General features: G+C 32.3%; 1 protein-coding gene across 2 annotated transcripts in view; it reads right to left on the reverse strand.

Moving 5' to 3' along the window:
• The window catches only part of LOC121132561 (uncharacterized), an 80134-nt gene that overhangs the window by 1559 nt on the left and 64637 nt on the right, over positions 1 to 13938 (reverse strand). For both annotated transcript variants that reach the window (XM_040727992.2, XM_071894167.1), the window contains 2 exons: positions 7285 to 7508; positions 6622 to 7202 (listed from right to left, as the gene is read on the reverse strand). In XM_040727992.2, the coding sequence (XP_040583926.1) occupies positions 6622 to 7202; positions 7285 to 7508 (805 nt within the window). The remainder of the gene's footprint in view (positions 1 to 6621; positions 7203 to 7284; positions 7509 to 13938) is intronic.

The following is a 13938-nucleotide window of genomic DNA, read 5'->3' on the forward strand; positions in this document are numbered from 1 at the left end:
CCTTCTAATTTCTCAAACTTTTTTACAATGGCAGCTTCGACGAGTGCAATCTACAGGCTGAGGAATAATTTTGTGAAGATGTGTTTTAGTGCATAAATTCAAAATAAATATATTATCTAGCATAGACTTTTGTAAAAATGATCAAATCGTAATATACATATATTACAATTTAAATAAAGTTTTGCCACCCTTTGCCCAGATCACATAACAGAGACGAAGTGGCACTTAGGGGAGACGGAATAGCTCCTTCAGAGCTATTGGTCGATTCCTATATGAGGGAACGCTTCAGAGGGTCTTTGGTGGGGTGGTGATTTGTTCAAGCCCTTAATTGAAGAATAGACCACATAGAAAAGTACAAGGGATTCAGGTAAGAGCTTCTAGGAGGTCACATATACTTTCCCTAAAAGCCCTTTTAAATTTGCTTTTCAACAGTTATGCACACTTTTTATAGTATGAGAAGGTGCCCAGTCTTGGCTGAAGTTATAATGGACATCAACATATGTTTCCTGAAGCCAAGGAAGAATATTGTCGACCAACATGACCTTGAAGACGTGTCTTCACACCCTCCTCTGTGAAAAGGAGAGGTTTTTTATTCCCGTCTGGCATCATATTGGCCCCGAGCTCGACACTGGGATGTTTCTGGCATCTGGTGATGACCCGGTGCTTCTAACAGATGCTGTCAATTTTCTTGCCTAAAACACTGCAATTCTGGGCGTTGTGGATAGCCTCAATAGTGAACAACATTGTCCGTGCTGCCTCTACCCAAGTTTCTCTTTGTCTCCGCCTTGTAATCCGAGCAAAGGGTGGATATTTGGAACAAAAGTTTTTTTTTAAATTATTTTATATTATATTTGATCATTTTTACAAAATTTATGCCAATTAATAAATTTATATTGAATTTTTAACTTAGTCTTCCCGAAATTATTCTTCACCCTGTATGTTTTACGGGGTTTTTTTGCAGACGGAAAACTATATACGATGAGTCCAACCCATCTGTAGATGGCACGGATCAGTGGACGTACCACTACATAATTGCAAACAATTTGCAATTGATGGCAATTTTCCGGAGCGCAATCCTCCACGCACGGTACATAATATTATATATATTTTTTAATTATCTCATAAATAAGAAAAATTGGGAGTCGTTTATTCCCTTTAAAAGGATATTAAGACGTTATGTGTACGTTACTCATAAATTAAAAGAAAACGAGAGAAAATAAAACAAACATTCATACAATTGAACGACATTTATAACAATAAAATATTGCAGAAAAAATAGTGTATTAATATCTTTCATATAAGGGACATTATTATGTACGTAAATAGTAAATACATGTAGTTTTACATTATAATAGATGTTTTCTTTAATTTTTTATGTCAAAGGATAACACAACTCATTACCTGTATCATTGATCCCATTATCATATGTTGAGTTGTAAAAAAATATGACCTACAGGTATGCTAAAAAGAAGCATGATAATCCGGATAATTTATAGAATATTTGAGAGGAGAGCGGGTTGGATGTCATGACATTTTAACATATTAGTTACAAGCGATAGTACCCAAAGTAATTAGGCGTCAAAGAACAGACAAACTTTTCTTAAATAAGGTAGAAAACAACTCCCTAAGAAATCTTCAGTGGTATCCTTCATTTTTCCTGAGTACACTCATAAACTCAATACTTTTATCAATTCATTTGGCATGTTCTGGGACGCCTCCAATCTACATAAAGAAGGTAATTCATGACTTCTTCTATCAACATTGGTGTGATGGATATAAAAATATGAAACATGGTCATACCATGCTTAATAAGCCGAAGTCGAAGTGTATCTAGATTTGAAGAGAAAAATTGAGACTCATTGTACAAACCTACATTGAACAAGGCCCTTTTCTCGCTCACCTCAGCAATTGGAAGGAAATGAGCTCAACGTGTAATATCTGTATGGAAGAACTGCAAAGTGCAGACCGTCTCATCAATAGATGATCCGCCCTATCTTACAAGAAACATCAAGCAATGAATGGAAGACTTTTTGTATTTTAAAATTTATGAAATGTAAAAAAATAAAAAATATTGTTGAACAAAATTTTAATGTAAACTTGGTTTTAGAATCTGCTGTTGTTGCACAAATATCCTATTGTGTGGTCGTGTTTTGTGCCTTTCATTTGTAAAATAATTTTATTTTATGTATGTATGGCAAGCAGTCATAAATATTTAAATAACAAAAAAAATGGCATGTCTTGTTCTACCAAATGAAAGAATAAAAATAAAAGTCTGCGAAAAAAAAATATATGAAGGGATATTACATTAGTACTATGGACCACTCTCTAACAAAAACATACAAAACAGTGCTCTCTGTGTGCTACATACAAAACGCCTGCGCGATTTAATTCATTTTTACATAGGAGTTTTTATCTTTTATTCAAATCTTAACATATACAACCATCAATTATAAATTATGATATTCATAAGAGAACAATAACAAAACAAGCAGAAACATCTGCATCTACATCAGGGAGCACCATATACATTTCTTTTCAGAAAATACATACATAGGTTGACATAAACAATCATCTTTATTCAATAATATCTATTTAGTATAACTATGTATCATATTTTATCCAATCAAACGCTACGTAGTTATACTACCTATACGATGCTACAGGCACATGCCTGCAATAGTTCATTAATATGCCTACATTGTTATTTCTTAGATAAAAAATATATATATTAGGGAGCACTATTTACAGTGCACCCTGAATACACGTTCGATGCTATATGCACAGTGCCCGGTTATTTTGTCTTAAATTATTTTGCGGCAGGAAATTTTGCTTTAAACCATTGCGTCTAAGGACATTTTGCCTTAGAACAATTTTGCCTCGAGGACATTTAGCCTAATTTATATAAATAAATGAGATTTATATGTAGTTATTGCTTATTTTTGGTTGGAACTGATTGATTACTATAAAATGCATTAAATATCTGTTTCTGTTGGAATTATGCTCTTTTTCTTGTTTTTCATTCCATGAGCCTTTTCTAGTCCATCATGTGTAATGATAATTACTAACGGAAAAGTGATTAGCAATTATTATATTCGAATCATTGCCTTTTTTATATACATTTTTCTAATTATGTTAATTTTATTAAATATTTTGTCTCTGGTTCGAATTAATAATATAGTGCTTTTTTGTTGGTGAATGCAATGAAATTTTGGGGTATGACTCAATCATTGTTCAAATAGAATACAACCATTTAATACGTTTTATAGTAATGCACATTCCATATTTTGATTAAATCATTCTTAAGGAAGATCCATTTTAACCAAAAATAACAAAAACGACCTAGAAATCTCATTTATTTATAAATTAAGACGAAATTTCCTTAAGGCAAATGTCTTTAAGGCTAAATGTCCTGAGGGAAAATTAACTTGCGAAAGATACTTAAAGTATTATTTTTAAATGGTAAACTGAGATACTATAGTATAATATTATTAAAAATGATGCCTTTCTCGAGAGCAATTTGGGCCCTTATCATGGTCTGATAACCATGATGAAACGGAGCTGGACTCTTTTTAAGTTCCATAATCAGGACTGATGCAACCCAATAATAAACACATATCCAACATATGCTTAGATATTTAAATAATTATTATTTTTTTTAAATCATAAGTTACCAAAATTAAAAAAAAATTACGATCAAAAACTAAGTCAAAGATGACTCTTTCTATTTATAAATTATTTTTTTATTTGATAGCTTTTCAATTATATATTTTACTTGCCATTCGTTGCCATGCTTTACAATATATCACAAAACAAAAAAAAACTAAAAGTTGGATTGAGTAACACATCCAATATTTCATTTCTGAGTAGGACTACTACCAATGATAACACATCCCAAATTTGATTAAAATCCGTTTCTTCATGAAAATTAAATTCAATATAAATATAATATTTCAATTATTTTTTGCCAAGTAAATTTTCGGGTTCTTTTTTAACATACCAGCACGTCATATTTTTTTACATCTATACTTATATGTATGTGAAATGTACATGTTCTGCATTTATGTCTTATTCAAAACTATTCCTTATTATTAAAAATTATATGCTCAATCCATGAAATTAAACGAATTGTTAATCCTATAAATCCGTTTTTTCACAAAGGATTAAAGGATTAATTCATATTTTTCTACATAATAATATTAATAATAATTTTATCATAATGATTAAAACATTGCTATATATGTGACCTGTCAACATAAAAATCAGCTAGAATAATTTCCCTTAAAATTGCAGGTGGATTGTGACGAATGATTCTAGCATTTGAAGTAGCCGGAATTGATCGTCACAACAAAAGAATAAGAATTTGAGGGATTTTATTTGAAAGGGGCCATCAGGGGCTAATATAAGTTTTTAAAATCCTTATTTTAATTTTTTTAATAAAGATTTTAAAATATAGCTAAAATTCTTGGGTATCATAACTCATCCTACAAATTTGAATACAAAATCTATAACTGACTCAAATATTTCTATGAAATATTGGGCTAGAGGTAAAAATTGTATGGAAATTAGGCTAATCGCAAAATATTTGTGTCTAGTTTGTCGATATTTCGTGATAGCAGGCTCATCTTGTTCGTATTCATTCTTACGAAACTGTCTCGTGAAGTCATAAAAACATTATTTCACGTAAATGGAATAACTGAATTACTGAGAATAAGTAGAATGTCATGGTTCAGTTAGTTCTAAAAAAAAATCCAATGGTGTCATTTCCATGCTCATTAAAATTAGCAAAGTTCCCATACAGAGGACGCGGAAGAATCACAAGTATGAGTTTGCAACCGAACCCTGGACTTTCCAGCAAGACCTCTCACCCAACTCCAAAGTAATGCAAGACTAGCTCAAAGCAAATTTTCAAAACTCTTTGTTCAGGTTAGAATGTCTTTCAAACTCCCTGGATTTAAATCTTATGAGTAACTCTCTGAGGCTCATTCTTGAGGTAAAGGTATGTGCAAAGGTCCCTAAGAATTTTGATAGCCCGAAGGCTTCATTGGTTATGTCATGGAACCAAATCGGTCATGAAGTTGTCGGTGGCGTCGTCAAGAGCTAATGTCGACGTCTGACGGAAACGGCAAAGGCTTGAGTTGGCTATTTCGAAAGACATTTTTATATGTTACAGAAAATTTAAGTAAAATTATATGTAAGAAGTTTAAATGTAGCAATTTCGAAAATAAACTTGCTATTAACATTTGAATTAATAAATAAATTGGGTTTTTCTCCTTCTTGATTTTTTTCCAAGGTTGCTTTTAAGTTTATGTAAAGGGTGGCCCATCTAGCGGTTGCATTTTGAACTACCACTTTTTTGACGTCTGACAGCTGTAATAACATTCTCATTGTGCCTAATATTTTGTAAAAGGTCTCCGGTTTACAAAATGGTTAAGTTTACGCTCGAAGAAAATTGGGAAATACTGAAGACTTACTTCCAAAATGGGGAGTCTATAAACGAAACTGTAAGAAAATTACGCACGAAATTCGGTAGTAATAAAGCGCCTTTGTGGATAAATTTGTGAAGCATGTGCGCGAAACAAGTTCGTTAATGGATAAAACAATGCGTTCCCGTGTTCGTAAAGTGCACTCAATCGAAAACATTGCTGCTGTTGCCGAAAGCGTAAGTGAAAACCCATCAACATTAACTCGATACCGTTCGCAGGAATTGGACATTTTTCGCACGTCTCTGCAACGAATTTTAACGATAGTCCTCTGCAGAAAGTGAAGCCACACAACCATCTGATGCGTTTTCGGTTCGCCCGTTGGGCCGAAGACCGCTTGATCGAAGATGAACATTTTTACCGAAAAATTATCTTTTCGGATGAGGCATATTTCCACCACAGCGGATATGTCAATAAACAAAACTGCCGAATTTGTGGATCAGAAAATCTGCACACAACTTTGGAAAAGCCAATGCATCCTCAACAAGCGACTGTTTGGTGTGGAATGTGGACCAGCGGCATCATCAGCACGTTTTTCTTCGAAAAAGAGCAAGGAGCTACCGTTACGGTCAATGGTGAGCGCTATCTGGCCATGTCGGAAGATTTTTTGTTTCCCAAATGGAAAGGGAAGATATCGACGACATTTAGTTCCAACAGGAGGGCGCTACGTGCCACACAGCCAACGTTACAGGGGATCTTTTGCGCCCTGTCTTCTACAATCGCATCATAAGCCGAAACAGTAACGTAAACTGGCCACCTCGTAGCTACAATTTGACTCCGTTGGACTATTTTTTGTGTTCCAGCCGTCAAGGATAAATGTTAAAACAACCATCCAGAGACGATTAACGATTTTAAAAACGAAATTGAAGTCGCCTTTGCAGCTATTGAAGCTCACACAATCGAAAATGTATTGAAAAATTGGGTCGACAGAATGGGTTACTGTAAGGCCAGTTACAGCGGCCATATGAATGAAGTGGTGTTCCATCATTAACCGAAATGTTGAGGCTTTCAAAGAAAAAGAGTTATTGAAAAATATCCATTTGTCTTTTTTTTATAGCGATATCAAAAGGAAAAAGTTTCGTGGGCGACTCTTTAGGATTCGTATGATCAAACACGGTTACATAATATATACATTACTCACTTGCTCTTTTGACTGCAATTGAAACCTTCATGCCCACATTGGAGTCTATGCAGATGGAGGAACAGTTTAAGCAATCCTTGGGAGTTCCTGAGCACTTCCCTCCAAAAAAGGGAGGAAAGCAGGATCCAAGAGTTGGACCATTCACGATTCCAGTCGTTTGAATTGATACTGAGCAGCCCAGATTGTTCTTACATTCATAATTGCATCTAGCATTCTCATCCTCCGGAGGCTTAGTGACCTGAAAGGATGTGGCATTTGATCCAAAAATACTCACCGTGGGTGGTGGAAGTGTTGGGATGTCGATGGGTATAACACTTAGATTTGGATCTAGGGTACATAGTCCAGGATAATTGCTTGAACACTCAGATCCCTTTGGACATTTGGAGCAAGGGGTTCCAATTTTGTAGAGCTTAGAGCCAATGTAGTTTCCAGCTCTTCCATAGTTACAGATGTAGAGTTGTTGACCGTATCCCAGAGTTTTTGATTCCTCTGAAAAATATGTGAGGCGTCCACATCCAATTTTTGAGGTAGTTGCCCAAGCAACTTGAGTAAAGTGTCCAACAAGGACTCCCTTACGAATTCTGAAAGATAAATAATTCCCCTTTTACAACACAACTCTAGAATATATGGAAAGGGTATATCTAATGATTAATTAGTACATACTTGAAGGGATCCACATGATTATTCTTAAAGTCCACCACTTCATCATACCATCCTGAAATGGCTCTTTTCCAAGAGCCCTCAAAGATTCCTGGGATATGTCCAAAGGAATATAGATTTTGACCTACTGAAAATCTAGAAAGCTTTCGACAACTTGGGCAATCATGATCTGTTATACATTGGTCAGCCCATGTCTGTGCTTCAAGTGCAAGTTCACCATCCCATGCCTACCAAATTAAAAAAACATCATCGTATAAAACTAAATAAATTGACCATTTTAAAGGTAAAAAATTATAAGTACTAAAAAAAATAATTATCAGTAATTGTGATGAGGAATATTATTCAAATTTTATAAATATTGGATAATTTAATAGAGCATTGATTCCATGACATATCGCTGATAACAAACATTTATACACAACATAAATCAAGGGGTTAATCCACTAATTAAAAAAATCACTTTTCTTTTATTATTAAAAGTTTCTATTTAACTTTACTAATGTCCAGATCATTGATTGTTTTTACTCGACGAAAATTCAAATATCTTTAAGTTGTAAATATATCACCTATTAATCCAGGGATTTGTATTATTTTGTCACAAGACGGTGCCACTCTTGATCGTTTTGTAAACGGATCTAAGAAAGGTTCACCTCTGTAAAATTTTCCATGGGATTACTCGCCCTGGGAAAATTATCATTGGATAAAGCTCTCCGGTTGGAGGATTCGACTTCCTTTATTAAATATACATAATAGAATCTCACTTATGCAATTACTTATAATTTCAAACCATAAACAAAATAGGTAATATTAACTATACGGGGGAACATTCTTTTTGAACAAATGAATTCAAGCAAGAAAGTAATTTATCTTTGAGTAGAGAATCCAAAACGGTTCTCAGTTTTTTCTCTCAGTCATTTGAATTCTGAAATATCTGGAATTATAATAATTCGGGACTATTATCGTTCAGAGTCATTTTCTACCCTGGAAAAATCCCCAAAATAAAAATGGGAGTAATAAAACTTATGCAAAAGTGTTTTTATTGATTCTGTATCTTGTTCTGAACTCGATGTATTTCCTTTTTTAGGCTAAAAAATCATCTAAAACGACACTCTTTTTACACACCCATAACTTATTCATAGAATATGCACCTCCTAGAATTTTTGGTCCATTTTTTATGGGTGGTATATTATCAAAAAGTAAACATTATCATCATATTTTTTCTGATGCTAATTTCATAACGTCATGCATCGTAAAAGGAAGATGGAAGCAATTTAAGGAAGATACTTCTAACTTGAATCATCCATCTCAAAAGATGTTTGAACTCTGATTCCGAATTCCACAAGGGACGACAGCATCATCTTCTTATATATAGGTATACATTCGATTCCTCAAGTCATCTTATAAATAATTGTCCCCCCCCCCCACCTCCTCAAAATATCTCAAATAGTCAAGAAATGGCCTTTTAGACTAATGTTATGTCATGGTAGTAATTTCTCAGTTCTTCTACACCATTTTTACAGCTGTCCTTGAGCCGTCGCTCACAAGTGTCTAGCATTACATTGTATAACCTTGTATTTCTATTATCCTTGCATCAGATCTAGAAATTTTCTCTGAAGTATAATGAGGGAGCAAGTATTGAAACTACCCACATTGATTTGAATTAAATAATTTCACCTGAACAGATTGTTCATGGATCTATTATATCAATTATTGAGGGGGTGGGAGTTGGAGCTAATTTATGAAAATGAGTAAGTTCAATTTTAGGTCAACATTAAATCTTAATTGGTCAAGACTAGGTATGTATCGATACCCTCTTTAGTGACGATTCTGAATACCGATTTTTATTATACAACATACAAGAATTTCATAAACATATAACAAAATCGTAGAAAAATTTTAATTTTAACTTTTTATTAATTACTAATAGGAGGGAAAACATACGTTAATCAATGATAACACAATGCAAAAGCATTTTTACCCACAGGATAAAAACCCCCATTTATTATCGTTATTTAAGCCGTACAACACCGATATGACCATTAAAACTTTCAATTCAGGTATTTTTGCCCTTTAAAGTCTTTTTTTTAAATCAAATTCTTAAGGTATAACTAAGATGCAATGCCATATTTCGACATGAAAATACGATATATATGAAAATCAAAGTAAATGATAAATTGATAACAACATTTCAGTATTCAAAAAATGAATTATTTATTACGTGATCTTGATTATATTTAATAAAAATGTATATAACCACCAAAAAATCGAGTAAAACGAAGGACCTTACTTAGATGCAAATATCGTTTTTTATTTTTCTTCAAATGCTTTATATCATAGCTGAACTTATAGAACAGACCTTATATTTTAATTTTCTTTTAAATTGCCTTTAAAAAAGATTGATTTTGATTGATTTATGGTCAATTAAGTTTATAATATTTATTACAAAATTTATGTATAATAAGCTGGTTAGGTTGCAGTAATATAGATTACAACAATATACCGACGACAACAATTAATTACATAAGAGTCTATATAGTTACATAATTTGTATGTAAGGGCCTTCACTAGTATATAATTATTCCCAGTAAGTAAATACTAATCAATTAATTTTAATATGAATCATCTATTAACTTGTGTCAATTCCCTTACATATAAATTATGTAATTATAAAGACTCATAAGTAATTAAATTTTTTAGTAAAGAATATCATTGTAATATATATATATAGTTTTAATGGTCATATTGGTGTTCTATGGCTTAATAAATGTGGGTTTCAGTCTGCGGGCGTTCCAAGACCTTCATTTTGTTGCATAGTGTAATTAATTGTTAATAAATTTTAATTTTAAAAGTTAATTACTCTCAAACCTCAGGAGTCCGTTAATATATGATTGGTTCATACTAGAGACCTTGTTATATGTTTAAAGTCAAGCTCTTCTTCCCTTGGTCTCTGATCTAATTTCACTGCCTCACTGCCAAAAAAAAACACTTGCGACACTAACAAACGGCTTTTTTTTTATTAATTAACTGGTTCAGTATACAGGAAATCAAATGGTTTTGAACTGTCTCCAGTTCCAAACTGAGTTTTATTTGCTTACCCTAGGAATTGAAATATGTAAAAACTAGTGCTCCTGTCTTTTCTCATGGACCCGGGACGGATACAGATGACTCGAACTTGACTAAGAAAAAATGGACTCGACTATAGTTCTATTATTCTATTATTTAACAACCAAAATAAAAAGAAATATTTAGTCAATCAGTTATTTAATGGTTTCAAAGTAAACCACTCAACCCAACTCCTACCGTTAAATACTTTTTGAAAGACTCATCATACAAACCTACAAATTTGTATAATCTCTCTATGTACTTTTGTACCTTTTTTTCTTCTTTTTTTGAATTTGTCTGAACGGCATCGTCTCGTCCAAGGTTAATGGAAATATGAGGTTATACCCTAACACGTGTACCACTAATGTTTGACTTCCACCACTCTTTTTAATATTGACGTCATAGTGTATGAACGGTTGCATCTTTTATCAAAATCTATTTTTGTCGCCCAGGAGTCGGTAGGATATATCAAATTAAAAATTCTAGCAACCCGGATAATATGATGGTCTAACCTTGTATGTCTATTAACCTTGGTCTAGTCCAACTATTTTATTCATTTGTAACCGTAATTTTGTCTCCCAAAATGAGCTCAAATAAGTAATATTATTCATGGAATCGGCATTATTGAACCGATTCCGATACTTCAAAAAAGTATGATTCTTACTTATTCCGATAAAGAATCTGATGCATCGGTACACTCCCACTCTAGACCGATTCGCCCTCAGACTGATTCCCACCTCTTGTTTCGAACTACCATCTACATAGTAGTTGTACTCCTAGTAGGTAATTCCCTAAAGTAATAGAGGATGAGGAGGGTAAAAAATCGGGATGGGACATAGATCATCATCAACTTAGACTCCTCTATTTTTTTTTTTTTTTTACTGATTATACTGTTGTTATACATATTATATTATATATTATTGAAGAAAGAGAGAGAAGTCAAATAAATAATATTTTCTCATTTCATCTCTTGAGAATAAAAAATCTAATTTTAAAATCAGGGAAAGGATGAACTTATTTATTATGTACATATTATGTATGTATGTAGATTCATAAATAATAAGCATGTGTATATTACGAAGTTCATAAAGCAGCCCAATATTAATAATGAGAGGAGTTGTAAAATATATGATCTTAGTCGAGTGCCAGACTTTTTTTGAGTGCAACCTGAACAGTATTGTCATGATTCTTTAACAATTGAGGCTCATGGAACATCTTACTATAAAGTGTAATCAGGAATGACGGAGAGTAACGCTAAAGATTTGTTGGAAGTTATAATTAGAGTTGTATAAAATACTAGCAGACGATTACCCGTCGTTGCTCGGGTTAAGGAGGGAGCGGGAAATCACATTGACAATGGACAATACTACTCTTTCTTAATGTGGGGATCCCTTTGGCGCGGGCGAGCATTATAATATATTTATTATTAATAATTTTGAAGAAAAATGTGTTATCAACTTCAAAAAACATACACATATATATATATGAATCAAAAAAATTGTCTAGATTAGAAGTCCATCTTTTTAGCCAAATTTTGCAAAAAAAAAAAAAAAAGTAGTAAATAATATTTATTGGAATTGTAAAGAAGAACACAAACCTACCAAAAAAAAATTGTACTTGGAACAAAAAAAAAGTTATGTCGATAACTGGCTCATTTTTTTTAAAATATGTAATAAAATGATCCGAGAATTGAGTATACCCTATTGTACAGTTATAATTTACTATTTTATGTCCAAAATGCATCGTTTTGTCACATTTCTTCTTAAAAAGTGAAAAATACCATATGGTAAAGAAAATTAGGTGAAAAAATGAAAAATTTGTCATATTTATATACAAACGAATCTTCAGACAAATTTCTACAAACTTTATTTTTTCTACGAATTCAACATTCCATTGGAAATCCTTATTTTTTTATACCCGAAAAAATAACTAAACTCCAATTTTCACCGATTTCTTTTTTTGCCCATAACTTTTTTGATTTTGAATAAATTTAGAACAGATTTTTTATTCATTTAGTAGTTTTTTGAGACGCCAATCACTTTTTGATTTATAACTGAACCACCTATCCAGTCTCTTTGAGTTCCAAAAAAAAAATGATTTTATGTAATACGCCGCCCTATATATATTAATCCCAAAAAAAAAAAAAAATAGTCACCTCCACCTTAACCTGCAAAAACACTAAATTTCAGCGTCTAGGTTCAACGGTGTGGGCACCCAAATAGGACACACAAACTTTATTTTATATATATATACAGATGACTTGCCGGTATGCTAAAAAAAGAACCAAAAATCATCATCCTTTTAACATACCCCAAATACACACAATTTTCATCACTAGGATTCACACGCCCGTGATTACACTTTATGCTTAGATATTCTCTCTACAAAAATGTAAGAATAACAACTTTAAAAAAATAAAAGGAACACTGCTCACGTCCTAAAACTCGCACGCCAAAATCTGCTCCGCACTTCCAATCCCAACACATTATACATTGAAAGGAAAAATTATGTTAAGTCTTTTTCCTTAAAAAAAAAAAAACTCCATCTCTAAACAAATATAGGTATTATTCGAATATCTTTCAAATTAAAGGGATATTATCATACCTACATTTGTACATAGGTATGATTAAAAGAAAAGTAGAATAAAAGAGAGGACAAATTCATATTTTAAAGAAAAAAGGAAGAAAGAAAGTGCTTGCTTGTCTTCTTCCTTGTCGAACTTTATGTCTTATCTCACATGAAGAAAATATATATATTATATTGTATATATTAATAAAAGTCTTCAAAGAGAAGATAAAGATATAAAAATGAGGCCGTTTACAATCATATTGAATAATATTCAACATTTTTTTTTTATTCTCCATTTTCAATTCCTTTTGATCGATAATAATTATAGAATATACCTATGAATGTACCTGTATTACATGCACTCATTACATTGCTAACGGAAGTTATTAGGTGTCCCTTATGTTTAGAACAATCCAATATTCAATACTGATGAAGACTGATCTTATGTACACAATTATATTATATTATAATTGGACGTAGCAGTAATATATATTTTATTACAAACTATTTTCTTAATACTTTAAATAACTCCAGAATTGAGTAAAACTTGTCGATAGACAACATAATAATGGAACGTATGTTTTTCCTTCAACCCTAATAAGACTAACTTGTTAATCCTCTTTCCCCTTTTTTTTCATTCGTATTTAGTATAAGTTCTCCCTTTTTCCGATTGTACAATAATTTGTTTTTTGTTTGTACTTTTGAATCCACAACTCATGCTTTAAAGAAAACTTTATTACATGTCCTAGTCAAGGTGAGGCTGTACTAAATTGTATGAGGTGGGAGTACTTCGGACCGGTTATATTTTTATATTAGCTAAGAAGGGAAGACGGTACAGAGTTTTGTTCTTCTAGTAGTGAAGTATTTATAAGATATCCCAAATTAAAGCTAAGGAGGTTTTTGAGCAATTACTTATTAGGTATTCAATAGTTTTATGGACTGTGGAGTAATGAGTTATTAATTATTAAGTGAAGATTAACATAGGTT

Source organism: Lepeophtheirus salmonis, chromosome 2, assembly GCF_016086655.4.
Source record: "Lepeophtheirus salmonis chromosome 2, UVic_Lsal_1.4, whole genome shotgun sequence".
NCBI lineage: Eukaryota > Metazoa > Arthropoda > Copepoda > Siphonostomatoida > Caligidae > Lepeophtheirus > Lepeophtheirus salmonis.